The 27,256-nt window shown below is 38.9% G+C and overlaps 2 protein-coding genes and 1 long non-coding RNA gene across 10 annotated transcripts in view; all 3 read left to right on the top strand.

The window, feature by feature from the left end:
• LOC111244398 (uncharacterized) overlaps positions 1-6,101 on the top strand; it is a 35,956-nt gene extending 29,855 nt beyond the window's left edge. For all 4 annotated transcript variants that reach the window (XM_086979505.1, XM_086979504.1, XM_086979506.1 and 1 more), the window contains 3 exons: positions 2,079-2,285; positions 4,674-5,148; positions 5,399-6,101. In XM_086979505.1, the coding sequence (XP_086835631.1) occupies positions 2,133-2,285; positions 4,674-4,799 (279 nt within the window). In that variant the 5' untranslated portion in view covers positions 2,079-2,132 and the 3' untranslated portion in view covers positions 4,800-5,148; positions 5,399-6,101. The remainder of the gene's footprint in view (positions 1-2,078; positions 2,286-4,673; positions 5,149-5,398) is intronic.
• An 8,466-nt stretch (positions 6,102-14,567) lies between these two features.
• On the top strand, positions 14,568-25,320 carry LOC111244699 (endoplasmic reticulum transmembrane helix translocase). 4 transcript variants are annotated; one of them, XM_022792035.2, is made up of 12 exons: positions 14,568-14,759; positions 16,666-16,864; positions 17,392-17,470; positions 18,011-18,109; positions 18,714-18,887; positions 19,174-19,267; positions 19,707-19,831; positions 20,229-22,187; positions 22,370-22,447; positions 22,557-22,802; positions 23,009-23,295; positions 23,553-25,320. In XM_022792035.2, the coding sequence occupies exons 3-12, from the start codon at positions 17,402-17,404 to the stop codon at positions 23,815-23,817; spliced, it is 3,396 nt and encodes a 1,131-aa protein (XP_022647770.1). In that variant the 5' UTR covers positions 14,568-14,759; positions 16,666-16,864; positions 17,392-17,401; the 3' UTR covers positions 23,818-25,320. The 4 variants fall into 4 exon arrangements, with proteins under 4 accessions (XP_022647770.1, XP_022647769.1, XP_086835629.1 ...); XM_022792034.2 differs by lacking the exon at positions 16,666-16,864; XM_086979503.1 differs by lacking the exons at positions 16,666-16,864; positions 18,714-18,887.
• Positions 25,321-25,922: 602 nt separating this feature from the next.
• On the top strand, positions 25,923-27,256 carry LOC111245327 (uncharacterized). 2 transcript variants are annotated; one of them, XR_015320566.1, is made up of 3 exons: positions 25,923-26,079; positions 26,563-26,683; positions 27,162-27,256. It is a non-coding gene; the product is annotated as an uncharacterized LOC111245327 (long non-coding RNA). The 2 variants fall into 2 exon arrangements; XR_015320565.1 differs by lacking the exon at positions 25,923-26,079 and adding an exon at positions 26,091-26,409.

The following is a 27,256-nucleotide window of genomic DNA, read 5'->3' as shown; positions in this document are numbered from 1 at the left end:
GAGGCTGTACGTTACACAGTGAAGCTTAGAAGTGTCTGGAAGTGTTAAAGTTCATTATTGAATTCACCATACAAAAAGTAGTATAAATAACAATATCAGTTTTGTTGAGTACGGCGCACGACAATTCTTCGCGCGGCACCACTGTGGGCGCATTGAGGCGCCTGCTTAGTCTTACGGATACCGTTGAGAGGTCGACGATATTGGTATTAACTCACGGCATTTTTCGGCCGCTAGTGCGTCAAGCAAACGTCTCTGCATATGCTATCATCTCAAACCTCGAACTTGCTCAAGCGTAAATACGGCACACAGAGCCGAAAGCCAACTGCCGCGGCTGGCCTGTCTACAGATCATACTGACGTGACAGGAAAAAACTAACCTATAACAGGAAGACCAATAGGGTCTTAATAAACAAATCATATGGGTATTGCGTATCATTATTTTGAAGAAACAAACGAAGTGACCATGTTTATTCCTACTTGGTTTCTTCCATTCAACTCAACTGTCTACGCGTTCGAGCTCTAGGAAACGCTTGATGACACCTCTGTGAACCTGTACAATCTTCTTTGCCACCGTCACGAATGTGTATTGAAGAGTTATGCCTAAATCTACAGCTAGTGCTTCTTCAACTAATGTCAGCTCTGAGTCTCCATCTCCTGACTTAGCCGTAATACCCTTCGCAAGCCATAATTCTCATCGTATGTGTACAATAGTACCATATATTATAAACAATCGCAGTTTACCGGTTTAATGCAAATAGGTCTGATGGTTTGTGGCACGAACGGAAACGTACTTCAATTAAGGAGGTCGTGGATCATAGATATTAATGACTGTTTGATAAATTAAGTTCCACAAAAATGTACCAAGTGCTCCTGGAGCTTACCCTGATGTTTGTTAATCCGATTGACCAAAGATAAGAATCGATTCGACGAGCATTCAGTCCGTGAGCCTGCGGCAATCCTTTTTGCAAGGTTGTCTATAGTTGCACAGCAGCTCCTAATGTTTGTCTAATTTGCTGAACTGTTTCTTGTATTGGTACGGCCTTAAAAAGGCCGGTTCTTGGAATGGATGCCGATTTGGCTGGTAGCTAACACGAAAAAAGAGGGGGGGGGGGGGGGGGGGGGGGGGTGAAGAAGCTCTCGCACATGAACAACACTGGATAATGTTAACAGAATATAGGATTGCTTGTACACGATGAAATCTACTGTTAGGACAATTCACAACGATGGATCGTTTCATTGGTAAAATAAGAAACGCTACCTATAGATGAAGTATGCAAGAAAGACCGAAAAAAATGTTTGGTATTTAAAAAAAACTCAAGTGAGTCATTAAGTTTTAACCATATCAAAGATGTCTGTATGGTCAGATGGCCAATAGATATAATAAGATTATCGCTGCAGTGGCTCTGAATGAGTCAAGGAATTTCAGCTTAGGCACCCTTAGAATGAATAGATTACCGGAAACATTTTACATTTACCATAAACGATCCAATGTTGCTACTAGTATATTTCATTTGATTTTCTAGTTGTGGTTTCCTGGTAGAATGCCAATCTCTCCTCTCCTCACTCCTGTGTCTAGAATTTTAGCAAGAATTATTGGTCTTTCTCATCGGCCAGCTCTCACATAATCGTAGGGTCTGTTCGTTGAAAACAAAACAGTAGTTCTACGGTACGGTTTCGGTTCGGCGCTTTGCAGACTTTTTGAGATAATAGGAAGTTAATTCATCGAGCCTCCGGATAACTTTGGATATGAAGTTTTCAACTAGGAGTTGGAAATTCTACCCATTGTTAGCTAACGGCCTAGTTTTTGTTTGGGAGGTTTCTAGGTGCAACTTCAGAGACTTTTTACGATGCAAAGGTCAGGAGAAGCTAGAACAAATAAAAATATAATAAGCTATTCATAAATGAACCTACAGCATTCGGGTTAAACGTTTAAAGCTTACAAATAGGATCCTAATTATCTACTATATAATTAATTACTTTGCCGCCGCATTCAAGCTAACTGAAGCGTAACTGCTAGGTCAGCACCACAGTAATTAAAGGACACGTATGAAAATGTTTTCGTTATTCCATCTATTTCAGATATTTATTGGCGTTGAGATCAAATAGCTTCTAGTCTCTAGAGAACAACTCAGGATGTCGTCGCCAATGTCTGCCCGTGGCATTCTGTGGGGTCTTATCCTAGTTGGGGTGATACTACTCAGCTTGTCGGTGGAATCGCAGGCACGCTATCTTCCTACAAGAGCAGACCCGGCGCGACGAGAACGGATCCGGGAGATTCTAAGAGCGGTAAGTACGTGAAATCTCATGTCACAAAACTTATTAGTAAATAAATATCTTTTAGTCAAAGTGTATGGTATAAATGCTTTTCTATTAAACGCAGACAGTCAAGCGGTGAACCTTCTTCAGGGGTGCAGTTGAAGACCTCTTTCCTGTCGGTATGAAATATACTCTCATCAGTGCTCAATATCTAAACCAAAACATGTTTTTTATGACTACCTTCTCCGTTATAATTTGATATAAGACGTTCCGAACCAATGAAAAATCTATTTATAAGTATTACAACTCGTGCCAGGTTTGTTTACCCATCTGCGTTAACACTGTCGAACTAAATAAGGACACAACCTTGAAACACTATAATATAAATAATGATATTAATTTTTTGTCGATAGTAAGGTCTATGCAATACTCAGATTTACCGCGGTCCAATTCCACGCGACCCGTAGCAGGCTGATTTATATATAGTTTGTGTATTTCACTACACCCCATCGAAAGCCGTACGGCGCTAATTGAGCGTTTATATGCTGATCTTTATTGTCGCTCTCTAACCAGATCCTGCCCGTGTCACTGCATAGTAATTTTCAACGGTCAGTTTACGTTTGATGGTTTTTTTTTCTATAATAGAGCTTGACACCAAAGAAAAGACATTTTCGAGCCCAGTAACCCACTTAAGATTGCTATTTGTGTCTTTGTGATAGTTCTTGTGATAGCAGCTGAAATTGATTAAAAAGCGAAAATAGCCTGCATAGAGTGTAACTATGCATAGAGTTATCTATGTATATTAGAAACAACTGCTCAGCAAGCCAATATTATATTTTTCAATAACTTACAAAGTGCCAGTTGAGTATTGTCACGTGCAGCTGTGCTTTCTGCTTAAGTTATAATACTTGGTACCTTCAACAGCGTTAATTTGTCGCTAACTAAACGCCCTAGCTTACGATAGCAATTGATTGTTAGTGTAATGTCCTTTTCAGAGATCTTAGGTGACATAAAAATAGATGTATGAATTTGTTACGACCCCTGCAATTTTAAGGCCGTCGGATACATTTTAATTTGAGCTGACAGTAAATTATTATTATTACTATAGTTCGACGACAAAAAAGTAAGATACATTCCACTATTAGCATATGACTTTCCTCTCTGACGGACTTTCAGTCAGCTGAGAAGTCATTATTTGGTGAGACGCCCAGGTAGTGATAGCAGTTATTTTACGGTTTTTGTGGAACCAGCATGTCGTAAACCACATACATGAACTACCCTCTTAACGCAGCTATGGCGTAAACCTCTTTATTTGCTTATCTTTTATTTTAACAAAGGACAACGTCCAGAAATATCTACCTAACATTTCACAAGTAAAGCATTCTGCCAAAATAGAACATTATAGAACAGGTGACTGTAGTGCTGAGCAGGTGCATGAGTATGAATTTGAAATACCTGTTGCCCTTTATTTTTTGATAAAAAAATCTAAATCGTCGGTATGTTTAATAGGCTCGAATCATGGAAGGCGCAGAAACTTGCGATAATAGTAGCCAACGAAAACATAACGGGACCTACGATATACAAAAGATACTTTTAAGGCGGATGTTTTCAGATAGAAAAGAAAAATGCATGTATGGCCCCACTAATCGTTTCAAATCACTAATGTATTTATGCACACAAAACACATATTTAGAAATGTCTCAATAGCACCATATATCTCCACCATATATATAAAGAGGTATAAATTAGTTATATTAAGTTTATGTAACCTACGGAGACCGGCCTGTTTTCAAGATATTTGCCATATATTATGCCTCAGAGTAGCCTGCAGTTTTTCGGCGCAACGCTGTGTCTTAGAGCGTATAATCTATGCACACACTTCATGGAGTATAATCCTAAATGGCGGATTTTACAAATAATGCTTGACAGAAAGGTCTCGCCCGAGAAAGAGGATTGATGAGGTAATGGGCCATACTAAGCATTAATCTCTGTGGGAACAGTGGGACGATAAAGAATTTTCTACATTTGTGACGTCTCTGTGGGATGCCTCTTTGATCACTAGTTTACCATTCCCCTTGCCCCACCTTTTGTTGCTCCGCCATTGTCTTCCTTAATGTATTGAATGAAAAAAAAGGGGGAGGGGGGGGGGATATTATTTTATGCGAACTTTGTTATATTGTTTAATTAGTGATAAACTCGATACATCTGTTACTGACATACTACACATTAGAGCATTCTGCCTCTACGTATGCCTTAGTCCTGGGCATTACACAATAGTTCGGGTTATCTTCCATGGCTGTCCGTACGCAAATGGCTATTTACAATACTGTAGTATGTCATTCGATTCGACATAGGTGATGATGCAATGTAGTGTTAATGCAAAGCATGCCAACGTTTATTATTTTTGCTTTGCTTCAGCTGTTACTTCTCTCGCCCGGCGAGCCCGAAGCACGCGGTCCATACACTTCGAGTTATGAATATGGCACCGGGGCGGGCGATCTGAAGGGGCTTGAAAGAAGTGACTGGGATTCGTCATCGACATGATTGCCATCCGTACGCAAGCTAGGGCAGTTTAAGCTGAAGCAAAATAACAACAACAGCAACAACAATAACAACAAAGCTAAGAAGAAGCCCTAACCCTTTTTCCTGTTTGGAAGACATGTTACGAAAGAGAAGGAGAGGAAGCGGGCTACGCCGTAGCAAGATATAGCAGACGAGTGGAAGAGTGGCAGAGAAAAGGAATTAAAAGCAAACGGAGGAGGAGGGGGAGCATGGGGAGGACAAGGAGGAGATGAGAGACGAATGGAAAAAGAATAGTGCACGACACACAAAAAATGTTTCTTTGATTGCCCTTGTTCAAGACGTTTCATGAGTCTGTTTTAGTTTTACGTTGGTAAGTATTGGAATTTCATTGATATATACGATATATGAGTTTTTACTTTGAATTGCAATCTGAAGTGCCTCGTTTATTTAAAGCAAGAGGCTCCACATCTGTGAGCTCTAGTTGCCTGAGTAGAATATACGGGATGTACATACGCTGAGTTTCCAATTTATTAAAATCATTTTTCGTCCTGCTATATTTGCTGATATATAGGTAACGTCACCTGAGCTTGCTTTTTATATCTGCTCTGTTTTCTTAACAGTTGTTAGCGTTGCTTCGGGGTGTGAAGCAACTTACGCCGGACGACTACATTCCAGCGGAAGCCATACGAATGAATCGGCAAGTGTCCCACCACGAGTAATTGGCATCACCCAGCGCATCAATCGTCAAGTGGCAATCACGACCAAATTCACAATCCCCGCGAAAAGCGGTGCAGATAAAGCTTTTCAGCAGAGAAATGAGCGCAAAAATCAATTAATCGTACATCTGATACGAGGCACGATATGCACATTATATCATGCCACACAGTACATTAATTAATGGAAGTAATAAATATCCGTGGATCCAGTATGTCCCATCGACCCACAGATCGAAACAGCTATCGACAGCCTATGGAAGTGGTCCTATTAAAAAAAAAACAGCACCACTCAAATAGGCATCATGTACTCTTCTGGTACTATTACTGCTTTACGAGGGTCGAGTTACTATGGTTTTGAGGTTTCAGTAATGACTTCGTAGCGCCATCTTTAGGTGTTGTGGAGTTTTCCCTCTAGGAAGGCAGAGTCACTTTAACAAGAATCAACATTCAGGCACCGCAAATATATGGCAGCACCCTCTATGGTTGTAGGTGAAAGGTAAAATGAAACACAACTAAGATACATAATGGAGACACGTAACATCTACCCTTATTTAAAGCAAAAAAAAACAGACAAATTATAAATAAAACTGTTTTTGCTCTCAGCACAGCCTAGTACGTTTTTGTATATGCATGCAGCCTTCAGTAGCCACGCTTAATCTAAAATAGTTATCATGTTTTCTAGAGGGAACACAGCCCCTTTATTCATGTTAGGGCCCGATAGGAGCAGGGTCCTATTCGTGTAAAAAACGAATTAAAAAAAATAGAAAGACACCAACTCGGAACTCAGGAAAAAGTGTGCCAGCAGATCCTGCCGATGGTGACCTTCAATGGACTTCAATAGTATCCTGTTACTTCAATTATTACTGCAAAGCAAGCGGAGGTTTGCTTCACGAAGCTCTTGATTTAACATTAAGAACAACTGCTTTCAATATCGTTCGCTAATTCAACGTATCTTTAGGATGTTATGTCGTACAATATTTGAAGAAACATCATAATACAACCAAGACACACAAAAAAACGTAGGGTAACCGGTTATTCTCGGCTATAGACTCTCTTATATTAGTCTCGCTTTTTGGGCGGGTAATAATCAAGAAATTATGGCATGGACATTCGAGGCTTGACTGAACTGAAGCTTCACCACAGGGACACATAGTTAAATGAAAGTAATCTTTGTCACCCCTAGTTCAGAAAACAACCTAAAGCTTCATGTTGCAACAAGAAACGCCCCTCTAAACAAAATTAACTGCGTAACGTTTGTTCAAAATATAAGCGATTTATGTACGGTACAATGATGACTGTATAATAATCAGTGGGTAACAAGCAAACGTCAAAATACCTTGGGCTTCCACATTCCAAACTGAGCCAGCATTTCTGCCGAAGGTATGCCTTTTAAAAGCCGATAAAGTAGAAGTTTTGCTAGTTTCCCCTTACAATTGTCGTTACCAAGAAATGCTTGTGACGCAACAAATTCTAACTGCTCGTTTTATTACGCCAACTGTATTCACGTCTTTTTTTCTATGCATCAAACACTCTGATTAATACCTGTGTTAATTACGTATCGGGGCTATTGAATTTCTCATTTCCGATCTCAATGTTCAGGTTCTTTTTCTACAGACCCCCCGATGTGAAAAGCTGGGGGCCGCTAACTTGAATTCTGTGACTCGACGTATTTCTTCTTGTTACTTGCCTCATACCTAGGTTCTATCTTTCTTTTGTTATGTAAAAGTAGATGAAAATCCCTAATAATAACTAATAATTGCGAGGAAAAGGGCGCTAGCTGTCTAGGATAGATTTGATATTTATCTGGTCCTTTAAAACCGTTAAAAGTTATGTGTTATATTAAATTTTGACTAATCGTTGTGATTCAGCTACTATGTCCAAATGGTGTGATACTGACATCGCGTAGCTTGAAGACGTTTCGTCTTGATTCCGTCTACACGCCCAAAAAAGTAGTTTATCAAATTCCATCAAATACAAGCGAACCTGATAGACTTTGAAAATGAATAACTTTGAGCTACGTGCCACTAGCAGATTAAATTAGCGACAAATACTTCACTGCTCTAAAAACTTACGAGAAAAGCCTAATTAAGTTTACTCTATGAAAAACAAATTCAGAAGGAAAAGCATCATTCAGTTTCAAAAATCAATGTTCAGTACTCAATTTTTTTATTCCTCGAAAGTCACAGTTCTGCGGAAATTCATTGAAGATTGATTAGAATATTAGTCAAATAGGCCTGGAGCCAAAGCATAGTACATGAGTGGTGCAAACGTCTCAAGAAAGGAGATTGGAATGCTAAAAACCAGCGAAAAGTCGACCAGTTGTTAGGACTCGAAGGACAAGGGTACATTGTCGCAATCAAGGTGGCTTTTTAGTAAATGGATCTAGCACTCTAAAAGCTCTGTTGGCCAAAATTGACATGGTATTGGGGAGTATAATTTTGTAACATATGTAACGTTTTACAAAATTATATCCTAAATACTAAATATACGGAAATTAAGTAAAAAATGGGCCCGCGTCAATTGACTCTGGGCTAACTGGAAATGCATGCTGTGTATCATATTTTATTGATAGAATCATTTTATCTTTTTTAAACACGTGCAATTTTCGGGATTTTAATGGGTGAGGCATGATTCGATCGCTACCAGCAGCCAAGGAAGAGCTAGGCGAAAGAATAAGGTCCCCCTGGAAAGAAATTGGCGGCTGTCTTCAGCAGGTTCGGATGTAAACCGATGGTAGTATTTGCACCCAACATCAGAGCATACATTATGATAAGATACTCACCAAAAATGAAATAATTCATGCAGTCCGCTATCTGAAGTTCCTTAAAAGGCTTATAAGCTGTTGGCACTGCACTCGAAAGTGCGCAATCTGGTTACCAGACGACATCGCCATACCTTACTTTCTAATGCTCAACGTTGGCTTCAACCCTTAGTGTGTGTGGCTAAACGTCTTTACATGCTCTAAAAAAGGTTACCTGGTGAGCAGGCGTATACCACTATGGATATACTTTAAGGAGTCATAGCTAGAGCAGTTACTTATAGCAACGCGAATTGGTAGGTATACGGCTATTCAGAAGCTCCCAAAGCACTGGAACGGGTCTGAGAAGGGTACTTATAACACCAATTAAAAATCATCATTTTAACTCAGATATTTCAAAGGCTATTAAATTTTAAGGTCCACTAGGTTCGGTTGTAACAGATTAATCCTATTGAGTTTGCATTTCTTTTTCCTTATATTACTATTATACCTCGTGTTTCTAAGGGCTTTTTTAAAGTAGGTGCGTAGAGATGAAGCGAAGTTACCGGTAGAACGCTTACCCTTGAATAAATGACACTTCATTCAAAAAAAGTTCATTGTAATTGTATTGTCCTCATACTGTTATTTTGATTATAATATGTGATTAATTACATTCTATTTTGATGCGCGCTTGCTAATTGATCCGATGGGTGTCCTAAATGATATATATGGATTTGGCGAATAGTCACTTAGGCGCAACTCTACGTATGTACCGCAATGCATTATTTTTTCTGAAAAAATTATATTTAGAATAATTTAATATGTTGAAACTGTCACTTTTCGGATTTCCTTATGAACAAGAGTTCTTATAATTTCTGTTCTCGCTAAGCTCGACCGTTAAAATTAGAACTGCAGACGAAACATACGTATCTTGAACTATATTATATACGTAGTTTCATGTATGACTTCATCATTAATAAGCCTTGTAGCTCAATATTTACGCTATTATCCTTATCACTTGCGTCTTTTCCTCTGTTCGATCGCACCGCAGTATTGTAGCATGGGATGTAGGTAATAGTTGCGTAATTAGGTGATTACCGGTTTTTAAAATGGTTCTCTTCCTCAGAGATGTCGCGCACTTTTTCATTCAGGTATTTCGCCTACGACACGCTATATTGGATATTACCTACGTGTTTGGTTGTTACAAGCGAGTCCAACAGACTTTGAAATTAAATAACTTTCGAACTAGTTGGGCTAGAACGATAATTTTTAATATGTGTCGCAGATATTTTTCAAGCGCTGTGGTAGCTTTGGGGCAGCCTTGTACCTACTATTTACGTTCCCATTGGTAATTTCTCCCCTATGGCTTCTCGAAATAAATCGATGGTGGAATAAGCTTGCCTACCAGTTGCCCTCTCTAGGGTATGGAAAGCCCCGTAATCACACGGACGTGCATCGGGGAGTGAGCGGCTTGAAGCCAACATTGGATATTCCTTTGCTCAATCCATGAAATAATTGAGGCGTGACGATAGGATTTGACGTTCTCAGTAAGTAACCAAACGACATACTTCCGACTGTCGTTCCAACGGTCCATGAGTCTTCCGAGTACCATCTACGAGCTACATCCATCCCATTACGCCAATTGTTTTATTACAGCAGATGCTTCCAATTTTCATGGCAAAAACTACGATCATCTTACACTCGCCCCCATTCGTCATTACCCCATAACTTGATTTCTCTACAGGATGACAGCCCTCTCATACCTAATTTTTCTGTATTTAATGCTAGAAATTGAATCCTGCCTCATTTAAGGCGACAGTGTGCTCCCGGCGGCTCTCTTGTTGAATAAAATCTTGCAAATTGGACGTGGAATACACCACACGCATTTTCAACTGACTTGGGGTCAATTTCCTGAAAACACATTTTTATTCAGTTCTGGCATTTTCAGTACTTAGACTATAGTTCTGTAACACGTTATATTATCAAACTCTAGTTTTGGCCGACGTAGCCCCTGACTACAAGTTTTGCTTCCGTGGAAAACCTGTTTGACTGTAACAATACGTTTCGTGTCTTAAAATCTGGTCAGCTCTCCGCTAGCCTCTAATACTTCAATCTCCATTCTTAAAACGTTTGTATCATACGCATACTGTGTTTTCACTTGATACCTCTTTGCCTAATGTTTTACTTATTTTTTTCTACAGTAGTATGGCTTTCGAGGAAAAACAACTTTTAAAGAAAACAATAAAAATCGACCATTAACGTTCATTTTCGAGACAAAGATGTTTTCCATTCTGAACTCATTTCTCCTGGAGTAATTAGACCGGTTTTTACTCACAAATTTCCAGAAAAGTGGAGTATTTACAAGCGTAATTTCCTCCGCTAGTAGTGCGTGGTTCAATGGGTATTTAAGTCCGAAGTCAGCCAGGATCATAATATATTGCTAACCTAATAACATTTCAATCCTTCTATAATCGTCATCCAGTTTACGGACATCGTCGAATTACTCTCTAGGTCTTTAGATAAGATTCGCTCTAGGTTAATCTAATTCTTGGAACCAGTTATTGCAACAAAGCCCTAATTTTCAAACCTGAATCGTTTACAATTGACATCTTAATCCAAAGCAAGCATTATTCCTTGCTTTTAAAGAATTCAAATGGAAAATAACGGAGTATTTCCTTGAAGATGACTGGCGCCTACATTTAATTGAATCTTTTACACTTCGCTTGTTTGTGTGTTAATAGTTTTCTTTGTTATAGGCACGTAATTTATGTGCAACACTCACTTATATATGACCTTCATTTCCATTTTCTAATAATGAACTTGTGTACTTGCGGTACGAATATGATACGAACCATGTTTTCGCTCAGTGAGTTTTAGATAAAGTCCAGCAGCCCCTGAGTGTCATTATTATTCTATCAACGCAATTGTAAGAAAGAGATCAAAACAGGTTAATTTCGAAAGTTTGCGGAATCTTGACATTCCCATGCCATTGATAAAAAAGTAACCTGATAAGCAACGGCACGTCATCACAGAAGTCTTTGCCTATAATCGCATTATCCAAGGTTCGGTGCTTCTTGCCGTTAATTATATTACAGTTCTCAGGGTTGAATCGGTGGCCGGCCTTTATTTCAATTATTATAATATAAATAAGCTCACAACTAGCGAGGTGTTGCACTAGTTTTGAGCGGTCCTGTGGATGGATGAATTTCTGTGTAAACCACGCGAGTCGTCTACAAATGTTCGGGAAGTTATTTTAGAAAACAGAGATTCCTTAGCGCCATTCATTGCTCAGTCTCAAATGGGACGAGCTAAATTTCTTTCGATGACTGAGATATTTCGTCATAACTCTGATGTGAAGAACGTCATTGTTAAGAAGACCATCTCATCAATTTCAAAACGAATGCTTTCTATAGTTTGGAGTTGCGATTAGAATATTCACAATAAAATACAATCAAGTAATTTTACTTCGTACGATCTGAAGAGTGTTCTGTTGTGTACTGTCGAAGAGCATGTCCTTGAACCCCACCGCTAGGTGGCGCCGTAGCATTAGAGGTACTTCATCACACGCACACTAACCTAGAGAAACACGTATGTACGTGCACGTTACTCACAGAAAAAATAAAGCTGCGAGCAGAGATCCTGCTTTTAAATTAGCATTTATTTATTTACTTCCATCTAGTAGTATAATTATTTGTATCCGAATATGCCGTTATTTACCTATCTAGAGTGATCGAACTTTGATAGCACGCATCGCTAATAATCATCTACAAGCGTAATCAGTTAAAGTCTCAAGATTACTCAAGATACTTTAAGCTGTTACAAGCTAACAAGTGTAACGTCGTATGTTATCGACAATAAGCAGAAATAATGCTCCGTCTATGGCACTCGGTGTAACCTTTAAACGAAAAAACTTTTAATCTGTTTTCAGTGACTGCTTTTTTTTTATAGCAACAGCCGTGACCATGGCCTTCGATGCGCATATTGCTTCTATGCTTAGTCATCGTCTTATACAAACCAATAGTGTTACGGCGTCATATCATACACAAAAGCGAGTTGTAGGAATACTGCTAACCTATCAGCGTTTCGGGCGGTATACTTAAACAAGGCCAACGACAGTTTATTTTATTCCCTGTTACCGCTGTGTACAGCGTCGAGTCTTATAATACATACTCAGCACCTTACTTACCGCAGTCCATGATTGAGGTATTTTACTGCAATTGTATCACTGCTGGCCTAGACTGGAAAATACAAGCAGTACTTTATACGTCTGGGTTTTCTTCTTCAATCGTACTATCAAATGCTTAGGTAATTCTCCTATATCCCCTTGTTTGTTTTCACCTACATATCACTCAAGAGCACTCTTCCTCTTACGTCGATACGTCCGAGCCCAGAACTAAATCAAGTCTCCATCCAAGCCGAGGTGTTTGGTGAGCTAAACAAACCTCATATATTGCGCAATGTTTTAGAAAAACTAAATGGCAAATACAGATCTGCATGTGGCCCGGTTGCATCGAATTAACAAGGATATCAGACAGAGAAAACCCGAGGGATCCAAGGTAAGGTCACCCTTCTTAACTCTGTTGGTAAGCCACTCGTGGCAAGGCCCGTCGAACAGAGTCCTGCAGAAGCTTGAGTGAGTGTTTTTCGCACCCATCGTATACTTCAGGTTTCACGCCGAGATAATTACTATTTTTTCTGATCACTACTGGATGAAATTTACAGCAATACATTTGACGACAAAAATAATCTGAAGAACACGTGAATTAATCTTTCGACACCTGAAAATTTCTAAATAAATTGGTTAAGAGATATGAGAAGAACGCACAGAACGACAGCGAACATATAATAAATAAATTTGTCGCTGAAATTCGAGTACATCATTGAGTTCTTCGTTAGGCGTAAGAAAAACCGCCACTGTTTGAATAGCTTAATGCATTTGTATATTAGTTTGAAGCGATGCCTCACGGCACTACCATACATAAAACGCGGAACCCTTATTTGTATTGTACAAATGAGTATTGATAACAGGTGGGATAGATGTACGTACGACATGCTATTTATGATGAGGCTAGTCCAGATGGGAATGCTATTATGGCAAGAATGGTATTATAATTATAGTAAAATAGTAATTATACTGGATAATTAAAAAGCTTACGCTGTCCGTTCAATGATAGGGGTGCTCTTTCTGACACCCTACATAAATAAAAAATTCTCACTCTACGTTTTCTATCGATCACTGTGGTGGCTACTTTATATTCTACGCACTACATTTGCCTAAACTGTTCAAATTTCCTTCAGCAGGATTACCCAATTTTAGGCAATTGTCACGCCATGGCGTGCAAGTTTTTCCAATTAGATTCCGCACTTGTGATAACTCACTGCTACTCAGTTTTCATCGGACAATATAATGCAAATCGTTTTTATTTCAAATAAGCTTAAAAACTATAATAAAAGCATAATAATAATGGGATTACCTAACAAGCACCAAGAAAGTTAAAATTGGAACGTAAAAATATCTTTATCAGAGGCGCTGCTTATTCACCACTTAAATCACTTGCTTGCTAATCAACAATTCCAAGACTAACTTGTCCCCGAAAGTGTCGTTTTATATACTTCTTTGTCGTTATAGCTTATATTTGAGAGGCAGGATGTACCTATAAACATTCCAAGGTTGCTTTGTTGTATTTATGGCGTTAGCATACCTAACCTCACAGTAGTAAAGACGAAAATGCAGTAACGATGAGCGCACAACACACCTGATAATAACAGAGTTTTCTATGCGATCTGACTTGCGTATTGTATAATAGTAGTGTCTAATAGACGTACCATTAAAATGAGATAACCTATTTTCAGTAACTTTCCATGATGCGCACAGCAAAAATAAACATTTTTATTCCGTATGGCCTGAGATAATCTAAGGTTACAAACACGGACCGAGTCGGCTCCTTACTAATTCTCTTCGCGGCGTAACTTTTATTTCTACACGGAAGTCATCTTCGTCCGTGGTAAGAACCTCGATAAATGTAAATGATAAGGAAGAACTTTTCAGCGGAAAATTGGCTATATCAAATTTTTTCATGCGATGATCTGCATGAATGGTAGCAGCAGTTCCGCGCGTTGTTTTAAAAAAATCGTCTGCTAAGATACATAGAATCACATCCTCAAGCGTATTATTTACTCGAACAGGTTTCCTTTCCAACTCGCAGAGGAATCAATCCAAATAATACTTTTGTTATACTGAAGATCTAGTTGGTGGCGAATTTTGTTGATTCCAATTTGCGACCGCTTCACCTCCGCGGCTAGCGGTTTTCTGTCGGCAGGGCTAAGTCGACAGTCGATTCGTACAGCGGTGTGCTATACTCGGTCGGATTGTCAAAAGTAGTGTTTCTGTTGACAGATCATAGGGAAAATCTAAATTTGTAGGGGATATAGTGCAATAAAACTCTCGACCATTGCAGGAGACGTGCAACTGCGCTGATTGAAGCGTGGTGTTCCAGTTAAGGGTGGCAATCGTGCGCTTTAATATTTGTAAGTAAATATATCTAGGTTTTCCGCTTTTCTCGTGCTTTGTCACAGACTACTACCGTCGAGCGTGTTATATTTACACAAATGAAGCAGCTATACGTGCCGCAGTGTTTTCACCAATTAGCTCTTGTGACTAAACAGATGCTGTTAAAACAGAAAAGTTGTCTTCCTTTTTTCATATTGAAAAACCACTTTCAGATGATTCCTCACGTTGTAGAAGTCGATTGTCATGAATTTAAAAGGCCACGTATCATTAACATGATGTGCTAATAACGTGAATAACAGTATTAGTATTCCGAGGAATTGATTAACTTTGCGTACGCACGACTATTTACAACTTATTATAGCACACATTTTATTGGGGCCTATCGATGTTCTAATTACATTTTAGATGATTCTGTTTATTCATATATATTATAAGACATAAAAAAAGCTAAAATGCAATATATTAAAAATTAATGAGAAACGATTATTAGACATGGAATATCTGTACTTGGCAAAGGTGACACGTCAATGCTGATGGTCACGAAGCAATTGTATTCGCTGATTATGTTGCGCGCAGAAATATCTTTGCTTGATCCTATTAACATAAGCAGTGACCTCAAATCGGCAAACTCTGTATGTTTATTCAAGTAGCACGCCGGTTTAATTGTTCTTCGTGTGATATCATATTAGGGAGGTTCTTTATTAGTTATTTTTTATAGCGAATGTGACCACTCAAGAACTACAACGCGTGACACATGTTGCGCATATACCGTTCATTTTCATTCTAAATCAAACTACTGTTTCAAAAATCTTCAGCCAGCTTGTCGCTTTAGACAACTTGGTCCCGGTGATACAGTAATAAATAATTTATTAAACTATATTTGTCACATAAGCAGTTACTGCATTTTATAGGTTCGTAAATTGAATTGTCGCATTTAACATAGATCAGTAAACTTAGAATTAATGCTAAAAGCGTGCCAAAATAGTCGCCCACCGACGAAGGTTTTACGAAGGATTTTACATTCTGATGATACAACAAACCTATCGCTGTAATACATTGGCAAAGGTGTCTCGTGATTACATATAAACCAGCTGGGTAATGCATTTTCTATCGTTCGCTCAGTGTAACGCGCAGTCCTAATAGCAAAAGAAGCAATGGAAATTTTGAGAGGTCAATGCTGTGGACAAACAAGTGATTGCGTTTATTGTGAGGTGATTATTTCTGACGATGTGGTTAGTCATTCAGCAATTTAAGACAATGGAAAACTTGACAAACCATTGATCATTTCCACGTTTCGACAGCATAAAACGAAATGTTTCGGTTCGTACAAATAATTAGAAGCTGAATCGAAGTGTTTCGGAGATAGCAAATAATAACGAACATGTTTCACAGTTGAAGCTAGAAATATTTTCACTAGAGCAAGCTGTGAACGAACAGTTGATTGGTTTCTCTACAGCATTTTGTATTTTAGCAGTCTTTTTGGTTTTTTCACAAATACCCAAGATTTCGTGCCAGCCAAGTGGCCATCGGTCGTTCTACTGAAAATATTTCGCGCCATGATTGCAAGACGTTGTTTCTGTTAACGATTTAGCTTTCCATAGATCATTTACCTTTACTTACCCTTCTGACTTCGAACGTTTCGCTTTGCACTGTCAAAGCTCTGAGTCGTTCATTTTAATAATTTACTTGCTTGTCAAGGTTTCCGCTATCTAAAACTGCTAAATTATCCACTAAATTCTCGAAAAAGTCCCTGCATCCGACGCAATGAGGCACCATCGCAATTAAGCCGTATCAACTTTTTGAGACTTCCACTAGTTTTTTTACATTCCTGGACGATCTGAATTGTGCGTCACACTTGGCAAAAAAATAAAACGCAAGAGCGACAACCACCCGGTTTAAAACATTTCTTCCTATGTATCATAGTGAATGGAGATATTTTGTCGTGCACCGTGAATGTCAGAATGGACAATTTGGTCGGTGGACGAGTGCCCTTGGCACGTTTTATCAGCACTTACCGGGACCCAGTGGCTGTTATCACTCGATGTACGTGATAATGATAACGATGAATGTTCTCCATAGCTATTGAAAAAGGGAACGCGTGATGCAAACCACCTCATCCCAGGTACTCGGCACATTTTTTATAGTTTTAAATGTTAAACCGTGCTTAGTCGGGCAGCGTGGGGTTTTTAATGCTAATTGTCATCTTTAAGCCAAACCTTAACATTATCAAAATCTATTTAACTGATTATCTGAGATTATTATTGAGATTATCGAGTCCACAAACTTATTTGGTATATTATAAGGATCTTTTTAGCTTTGTCGTCTATTTTTAACAAATATTTACATTGCTTCGGTTTACGTTTACAACTTTCAATGACTACTTAAGCAAAGGGTATGCATCTCAATCTAAATAATTACCTCTTTCCTTATTAATCGAATTTGTCATGGTCACAATATGGTAGTATAATACCTCTGAAATCCACTAGTAATGTGTTTAAGGCCCTACTAATGGTACGATTTGGGTTCATCTAGAATAAAGTTGTTTGATTATACATTTTTTATAATAACACTAATGTTTTTTGTAGAACTTAAGTGGATTTCTCTAGGCTCTATGCATCTTAATATTTGTTTTTTTTTTTTATTTTATAGAACTTTGGAGATGGCGCTCGACGATCTGGTATCTACAGTAGAGACCTTCAAGTGGCGTGCACCTCTTAGTGATGGAAGGGTAACAAGAGGCTATGCTAACAGTTTGAATATTCATTTTCTTTAACTCGAAATTAGTTCACCATCGTAATTTGGTCATAACCACTTTAATATAACTTGTTTAATTAAAAAAAAAGTTTTAGATTATTTCCGTAAGAGTAATTGTTTTTTTTTCCTATATGTCTACTGTATGTAGTTCACCTGTAATAAAAACTTTGTATGAGAACTTGTTTCGGAAACAATATTTCGATCTAGCTTAAAGGCCGAACTATCGTTAAATAAAGGGAGCTAGAATGAGTTTTTCATATTATACTCACGCATGTACTGGCCTCTATCATTTCCCTTAAAGACACTATTAAATATAATAGGCTATTATTGACATCTTATTCACAGTAACGTATTCTGTAAAAATAATACTTCCGCGACGGATCGTTGGCAATTGTTCGTATCGTTTTTTAAATCTTACATTTTTTTTTTAAATTCATTACTTGCAAAGCTTACCTTATTTTCAACACTACTATTAATGCTAATAATATGACCTTATTTTATTGCACGGGTTCAGGTATGGCCGTTTGGAATTATCTACGTACTTTGGGCAGGCGTTCTTGGTCCTGGATCAGAGTATGGTCTTCTTGCTCTGCCAGCCATCTTTGTCATACAGGTAGTGTTTGGTTTATATGCAGGCGTTGTACTCGATATTAATTTAAATATCTGTGATTATTGATTAATAAGTAATAAGGCAGTTGAGTATTTTCATGATTATAATTGCATTTTGCTAAATCGCCTGATGTTGCCCCTAAGGACTTCTAAGCATGTTTTGTTTTGTTTCAATATTTCAACTTCTATTTGTTAACTAACCGCTTGAACCCCTTCCGTAGCTTTAATCCATCCTCGAAAGAAACCCTGATTTTCTCGATTACACATTTGTTATTGGAATAAAAGGTAGATTTCCATTAACATCGTACTCATCTGTGCATAGTAATAATAATGATATTTCCTTGTATTATCTGTACGTTAGTTGCAAATAACCACTAGGTGTTTGCGTAATACGTTCGTACCAATGCCTATACCGTGCCATGTGCGATCGGTCGTTCTTTGATTTATTTACCATTGCTAGTAATTGCGGCTTCATTGATTTCGGCTTGGTCTGAAAGCATCAGCCAAATTGTGAATGTAATTACTAACTGGATTCGTTAAAACGTAATTTTATATGGTTTAACTATTACGGATTATCTCCTGTATGTGTTTATTACGTGTTTCGATAGGCTTTGGTATGGCTAGCAGTGCACTGGTCTGTAAGCTTTCGGCGAGCTTTGTGTTGTTCGCGCGCACGTCCAGCTGCAGCCGATACGTGTCTTGTTCGTCCAACTGAAAATAATGGTAGCGCAGAGTTCGTACCACTTTGCAGAGATCGTCAGAATCGTTTCTTCATCTTTCAGGTTTAGTATTAAAGTGTATTCCACAAGAAAATGTGTTTCTCTGTATGACTTGTTGAATTGTATTATATAATACAGAAGACATTGTTTTATTTTACTTCTGTATGAGTGTCTTTACATGATCCTATTGAAAAACGAAAAGAGAATTTGAAATGTAATGCCCAGTGTACACTTCAGTGTTGAATTGGACCCTTTTAGTCTTTGGCAAGGACCAGTTAGCAACTTTTCACCCTATAAACTTTTTGATAGTAACTGTACTGGTATCGTTTTATTTTTTCATATGTTATAGAAAACAAAATATATTCTTAACGCGGAATCAGAGCAGTTCGAGCCGTTACAATATCCCATTGAAAATGAGCTATCGGCCTATGTTAATGCTAACGGTAAGTAAAATAATGGTCCTGCTATAAAAATATAATAATAATAATAGTAAAATAATGGTATTTACTCCAACCAAATGTACCATTTTCTGCATTAGTTGCAACTTTAGTTGCAATGCATGCCCATCGATGACCTTAATGTACGCGTGCGTCACTAATTAAGGAGTACTGATCTGGTGAAACGACCAGATCTTATTAATTTCTGACTTTTATGAAGTTTACAAAATGTGAGAGCACGGTAAGTGAGGCTTAGTTATTGACGTCAATGTGAAAACTCCACGGATCACACGCACGTATGTGCACATCCTTATGCATGTATTGTATATTTTGCCAAAAAGACTTGTTCGGTATCTTCCTACTCAGTAGTCATTTATCGAGGCCTCCGCCTCGAGCTTGTTAACGTCATGTTGGAATAACTGAGATTGTTTCTGCGGGATTTCAGGAATTGACGACGAGAGAGCTGGACAACTTCGATCATATTTCGGTGCAAATATTCAATCTATTGATGCACCGGATTTCTGGCCTCTCTTTATCGAAAGAGCAACAGCTCCTTTTTTTGTTTTTCAGGTTAGTCAATTACGGTTTCTTATGCTCTTCAAATATTTTTCATCGCAACGTATTTGCATTTTTCATACATGCGAACTTATGCATAAGGTCGCAAGCCAAATAACATTGATGTATATTTGGCTTGCCAAGCTTGTGTGATCGAACGTCAGTATATTATTACATATTTAGTGTAATTACCCGTATAGGCTGAGCGTAGCAGTTTTTGTAAAAATTAGTGTTGTGTGAAACGTGAGACATGTGAAGCCACCGCCGTGTGACGTGTTGCCTTGGAAAGGAGTTCGCTTAAATACACTCATATATATACCCATACAATCCATACACTACATGAGCTGAGAAGTTTGATCGCAATCTCTGTCGACGACTTATTTGCAATATTATTCGATCTGACGCATTTCAGGTGTTCTGCGTGGGTTTGTGGTGCTTAGATGAATACTGGTACTATTCGCTGTTCACCCTGATGATGCTCGTCATGTTTGAGTGTACACTTGTCCAGCAAACAATGCGTAACTTGTCAGAAATTCGACGAATGGCCGACTATACGTGTCCTCGACGAATGCTAGTTTATCGGAATCGTCGCTGGATACATCTTTCTAGTCAAGAACTGGTTCCTGGTGACCTAATTTCAGTAACGCGTTCTGACGATGCGCTGCCCTGTGATGTGCTGCTATTGAGAGGAACTGCAGTCGTCGACGAATCTTTACTTACTGGCGAGTCGATTCCGCTCATTAAGGAAGGTCTGGATCAATGTGACAATCTCAGTCGGGTTCTAGATCTGCAGACAGATACGAAACTGCATGTCCTATCAGGCGGTACAAAAGTGTTGCAGCATACGGGTCCTGGTAAGGTTGCCACAGGAATAAAGCCAACCGACAGCGGGTGCCTGGGCTTCGTGCTACGAACGGGATTTAGCACTTCTCAGGGCAAACTATTGAGAACGATCTTATTTGGAGTTAAGCGGGTCACGGCAAACAATAAGGAGACGTTTGCGTTCATTTTGTTCTTGCTTGTGTTTGCAATTGCCGCAGCTTCGTACGTATGGACCAAAGGAATACAAGACCCCAATCGCAGCCGATACAAACTAATGCTAGAATGCACATTGATCCTCACCTCAGTGATCCCTCCAGAGCTGCCTATCGAGCTTTCCCTAGCGGTGAACTCTTCTCTATTAGCTCTGGCTAAACTGGGGATCTTTTGCACGGAAGCGTTCAGGATCCCATTTGCCGGAAAAATCAGTATTTGTTGCTTCGACAAAACGGGTACACTTACCTCGGACAAACTGCAAATTGACGGCGTGGCGCAGTTGGACGGGAAAGTTACCGCAGCCAAGAACTCGTCGGCGGAGGCAATACGGGTAATGGTGTCATGCCACTCCCTTGTGCAAACTGATTCTGGCCTGGTCGGCGATCCATTGGAAAAAGCTACGTTGGCTTCTATTGAATGGTCCGTCGGAAAAGGAGACGTTTGTACCCCAGACAAAGCTAAACAGCCCGGTGTCAAGATCCATCGGAGATTCCACTTTAGCTCAGCGCTAGGAAGGATGTCAGTGATTTCGTCGAGCCTGAGGACAACAACTATGGTAGAATACGTAGCTACGGTAAAGGGTGCTCCTGAAGTAATTCAGAAGATGTTAAAAGAGGTGCCGAAAGGGTATGAGAAAACACACCAAGAGTTGTCATTTAACGGTGCTAGAGTGCTGGCCTTGGCTTACAGAGAGTTAGGCGCTCTCGAGAGTTCGGCCCTTCGTGAGATGACCCGAGATCAAGTAGAGTCGCAATTACAGTTCTGCGGTTTTCTCGTTGTGAGCTGCCCGATCAAAAAGGACTCCCTGCAGGCCATCCGCCAGATTCGTCACTCATCGCATCACGTTACAATAATCACTGGCGACGCACCGCTTACCGCATGCCACATCGCGCGTGAGCTCAACTTCGTGTCTCGGCCCTGTCTGGTTCTGGACCCAGATGAGCGTCTATGGAAAGCGCACAATGAAAATAACTTTCCACTTTCACCAAGGCTACCTCCGAACCACGACTTCTGTGTCACGGGTGACGGTCTTGAAATGTTTGAGAAGGAGTGCGGCACAAAGGCGCTAGCGCACGTACGCGTCTTTGCTCGTGTACAGCCCAAACAAAAAGAAATGATTATTACACGGCTAAATGCTATTGGAATGGTGACATCGATGACAGGCGATGGAACGAATGATATGGGAGCTCTGAAACACGCTCATGTCGGTGTCGCGCTACTTTCAGACGGGCCCTCGAAACCCAAGCCAGTGAAGCGTCGGCCACGACCCGATCAGTTGCTGCAAAGGCTGCCACCTAGGGAACGTACGCGCGCAGCCTTGGAACAGATGCTTAAGGTATGACAGAGCCGTACATTCCCACACAGTCTGTTCGTATGCGAGTCTTTACTCTTTACAAGTGGACTGCTGTATTGGCCATCTATGTAGTTCAAGTATTTTGCGCTGTTCAAGTATAGGATACTGCTCAGTATGCGCTGTTCTAAGAAAATTCAAACTAATTAGATTTTTATTAACCTTAGGACGATTGTGCTGGCAGCGTTGCACTAATTCAAGATCAAGGGCGCACAAGCGAAAGTAGTTCCGACCCTGAACCGAGCGTAAGCATTGCCTTTCCTATTCGAAATTAGCAAGCCCCAGTTTGTTAGCTTGGCTGGAGCTAAGAAGAAAGTTTCTGTTGTTTATGTTTGTTCATGTACTATTTCATAGGAGTTAGAACAGGACGAGGCCCTTGAGGTGGTCAAGTTGGGAGACGCATCCATTGCGGCTCCGTTTACATACAAGGGGTCATCTGTCGAATGCCTAGCGCACATCCTGAAGCAAGGTCGCTGCACGCTTGTCACAACACTTCAGATGTTCAAAATCCTTGCGCTCAACGCACTTGTACTTGCATATTCGCAGTCAGTTCTATACCTTGACGGAATCAAATTATCCGACGCACAAGCTACTCTTCAGGTAAAAATTATTTGGATAGATTGGCACCATTAAATGACATAAAAATTTCTGGACTTTTTCGGTGGCTCTCACTTGTTCTGTTTTCATTTTGGTAGAACTGATCACCGAATTCTAGTGGAATATCATAGGCGTTAGATATTTTATGATGTTTAATGGATTATGACCCTATAAAGGTTTTTGCCGTTGCTGATGCTGTTACGTTTCAGGGTCTGCTATTAGCGGCGTGCTTTTACTTAATCTCCAGATCAAAGCCTCAAGAGAAATTATCGCAAAAACGACCCCTTGCGAATATATTTAACGCGTATACTCTACTCACCGTGATCCTCCAGTTTGCAGTCCACCTTTCCACTTTGATCTACCTTACCGGACTCTACGAGGGACTGAAACCGAAGGAATTTAGAGAAGATTCAAAATTCGAGCCATCCCTGTTGAATTCCACCGTTTATATTCTCTCTATCGCCTTGCAAATATCCACATTCGCGGTCAACTATAGGTAAGATTACCGATATATATATATGTTAATATTTCGCCTTAATGCCTTACTTTATTTACGCTTACTTTATTTGCAGTGTGATCTCATACGTTCTGCGTACCTACTTTCTCTACTATATATGACATAATTCCTGTATAAATCGCATCTTATATGTCAAACGTTATCTTTTTACTACACATGCATGGTGTTTTTACGTCGTAATTCATGCTAATGTCTGTGATTACTAAATTAGTTCTTGATTCATCTTACTATTTTAGGGGCCATCCATTTATGGAGAGTCTGTTTGAGAATAAGCCATTGCTATATGCGCTCCTAGTTCCCGCGCTAGTCGTTGTCGCCCTCGTTAAGAACCTGATGCCTGATGTGTCAAGTCAATTGGAGCTCGTCGAATTTCCACCGGACCAGGCTAACTTAATTTTAGCCACGCTTGCTGCTGACTTAGTAGCTGCATTTATCATCGACCGGGTGTTAGGGGCCTTGTTAGCTAGGGGCAAGCCAGTTCCGTTACCTAGGTTATTGTGAGTTTGCTTATGACCCTACAAATGCGCCATATATCGCTAGCACATGGTATTGATATACGGCACCGAAACCCAACCTGATGTAGGGATAAATATGAATGTGTGAACCTTATAAAGGATACTGATCTGTGAATTAACGTTTAATTTATAGGACTTCCGAGAAAAGTAAGCGCATGAAGTTGCTAAGTTGTTGTTTTAGTAAGCATGCAGCAACCGGGTGTCCATAAATATATCATAGTTGAAGAGTCAGTGTAAATACATGACATGAATATATTATTAAAATAAGTCATTGATAAGTTCTTAAGGATCCCACCAGAACACATATAAATAAAGGAAAAGAAGGATAAGATAACGCAAATAGCTTGACCGCTTGTGGCTAAGCATTTTTTAAATAGTTACATACAAATGGTTTTCTATTTCTTTTGGTTTAGCACTGCTTGGTTTTTGTGTCAAATTTAAGTTATCTAAAATTATAGATTAACATTAATAACACAATACCAGTAAAGGCCTAAGTGAGTCAAGGTGTGCCGCATACAGCCAGAACAGTGCAAAATAGTTTCAAGATCTACTCTTGATTACTAAAGTCCAAAGTTTCCAATAGAATAAAATAATTGTATGATATTGGCTCTACATGTCAAAGCTAAGACCCCAGGTTGTAAAAAAACTGAGGCCTGGGCGAAGTAAATTCTTTGAGCCACTTGGTTCATAATTTCGACAGACGCCTAACCTTGATATTTTTTCAGAGGACTGCTTAGGTAGACACCGCTGTCATTTTTTATTATATTATAATGTCAATTGGATGGTTAGTCCAATGTCGATGTCACTTTGTAATGTTGAATAAATAGAGCAACTTACAAAGTATTAGGAACATAAAGTCAGAATCAATCACATCATGATCTAATCATTTGTTAGACTCATCGCGTCGGTGTATATAGACAAATATACTTTGTTCTTGTGCATAATTTTAAAGCAGGAAGGGACTAAATATGCGGATAGGAAGTCCAAAAACTAGACATAAATGGACGAGAGTAGATTTATCAAAAATTAAGTTTAATGTTATAGAAAGAAACTGTTTTGTTACTTATTCAAATGTAGCCAGCGCATTCGGAACTTCGATTACGTTTATACTTCTATTTTTTTTACCTTTTTGAGACACATCTCTAACGGATCACTTGCTTTATGAGCATTTGCATGTTCACGAACCGGTTTTGCTTCATTTTTAATAGATATCTGTGAATAAAGAAAAATCGAACGTAATATGTGCAACTTCATATGAAAATAAGTGAAAAGAAGAACAGAGGCAATTAGCGATCGCTGTTGATATTTTTTGTCAGAACCGAACTGATATCCAAAGTGCGAATGGAGTCAGTAAATCATAGTGGATTCTAAAAAGACGCGAGAATAGTAGAAATATTCAATTCAGATTATAAAGTTATTTTTTCACTGAGTGAACTAAGTAAAATGTATAATAAATTATCTAAGGTATCGAATTGGTACAATAAAATCAGCCAAGTGGATTTACTCCTTTTTACCTAATTTTGAATAATCAAGTATCATAAGGTAATAACAAAATGGTCTAGTTTATGATAAGTAGATTATATATAGGTCGGTCTGGCCAATGAAGCTTTAAGGGAAAAGGTTTAAAGTAATATAATAGCCGAAAAGCCTCAGTCCTCCAAAAAAGAAGTGCAAATAGAGTTCATTTTTACTCGCAAATAAATACATGGTAATTTTAAAACATATTAATGCTATTTGATATACAAGGAACTTAAAAAGCCATTACTCACGAGATTTTTTAGATGGAAATGAGAATTCTAAATAAAACTTCTTAGATGCTTGGTGTGTCACTATGGAGTACTGCTCAGTAGATATTATTATTATTACATCGAAAACAGCGAAGTTGGGATTGGGATCTGCTTAAACTGGAAAAGGAGATGTACGGAGCTTTCCCCGATTAGAGGATTACAGAAGTACTGTGCCGGTCTTTTTAGTGAGCCTAAATCTGCTCGTTTCTGGCTATACTCGTTACAGCAGTGTGTTTGCCCAAGTAGAGCGATCATGCTGCTGAGACGTGGAAACTAAGAGTTCTAACGCATATAAGGTGAGAAGCTTATTGCTGACATCGAGACCAATATTAATATGTGGCATGAGTACTAAAAGCGTTTTTAATGTTAAAAATGAAAGCGCAGTGAATCTATCAAAGCCTGTTTCGTAACACATGGGCGAGAAGCAGACATTTTGGAGCGATCTGCAAAAAATGTGCGAGGTAAGCACAGTTGCGAAAAAAAAGTTGCACAACGGTTGTAAGGTGTTATAAAAAAGACTTCAAAACTTTTCGTGCCCTATTTATTGTTAATTTAGAGATCAAAACAAACTGCTTTAATTAGCTCCTTTTTCATTTTCGACGAAGTCTTTATATAAAGTGACTTTTTCTCAGCCCTACCTGATATAAGTATGTGGGAGGCCGGATCTTATTTACATTTGAAATTATGCGCGTCTCAAATTCCCTCGCAATGCAGAGCTATAATTATTGAGTGGTCTATATAGGTGTAACGATGAGGAAGACAGGCATTTTGGACGGGAGAAACTGGAAAGAGTGCGCGCACTTCGTTTTTTTTTCAAGGAGCTTCTGAGGATGTTTTGCATCGGTTGAAACTGTAGCTTTGAACATTTTTTCAAGACGGATTGTTTTTCGAGTTTGTTACCCGTTTTATCGTTAACGATAACTTTTACAATTGAACCTTTTCAGCCCTTCGGTGTACAGATTCTGATGATGAAGAGGATTTAATGGTACTTGTAGTATGACAAATAACAACTAAAAAGTTGTGTCGGATGTCTAATGTACGATTCAAGTGGTGGTTACTCGCAAAGTGAGTTTTAGACCTCCCAGTGCAATACACAGCCTAGGATAATGCAATCGTGCTTAACCAAGTCTTAAATTTTGTTTATAATTGAACACCAAGGGTGAAAAAAATGTTAGGTGAATTCTGTAATTATCATACATATTCCTTATCTTGTCCCTCTTGTTATGATCTTGTTTCTGCAACTGATTATTCCAGAGCAATTTGTACTCAAGTAGTCATAATTACTGTGTAATCTTGGCATGATACTCATTAATGTGATGTACGGTAATATACATGTCGTCCTATAATAAATTAAATATATTAGTACTCCAGTCATTTGTATCTAGCGTTGGCTTTCCATGTACTTTTTATTTTCATCTACTTCTTACATTTGCAATGCATTGTAAGAAAATGGTTCGAGATTTTAATAGTACTACAAAAATAACAATATATAATATACATATAATGGTATATCAAGTAAAACTTGATGTGTGTGTTAATGAAGGCTGTAAGAGCAGTTTCCAGGAGATAACCACGTGGAAGGAGGCTTTCGTTGATGGACGATCTAAAAAAAAACGAAGCTCCCCACCGCGGTGAGGT

The sequence above is a fragment of the Varroa destructor genome, unplaced genomic scaffold (assembly GCF_002443255.2).
Source record: "Varroa destructor unplaced genomic scaffold, Vdes_3.0 BEIS01000002.1, whole genome shotgun sequence".
Lineage (NCBI taxonomy): Eukaryota > Metazoa > Arthropoda > Arachnida > Mesostigmata > Varroidae > Varroa > Varroa destructor.
The sequence above is the reverse complement of the archived record's forward strand: the minus strand, read 5'-3'. Positions and strand labels throughout refer to the sequence as shown.

Coding starts and splice junctions, on each gene's coding strand:
- LOC111244699 (XM_022792034.2), top strand. CDS start 17,402: ATGGCGCTCGACGATCTGGTATCTACAGTAGAGACCTTCAAGTGGCGT. Junction 18,888..19,173: donor ATCGTTTCTTCATCTTTCAG/GTTTAGTATTAA, acceptor CATATGTTATAG/AAAACAAAATATATTCTTAA. Junction 22,448..22,556: donor GTTCCGACCCTGAACCGAGC/GTAAGCATTGCC, acceptor ACTATTTCATAG/GAGTTAGAACAGGACGAGGC.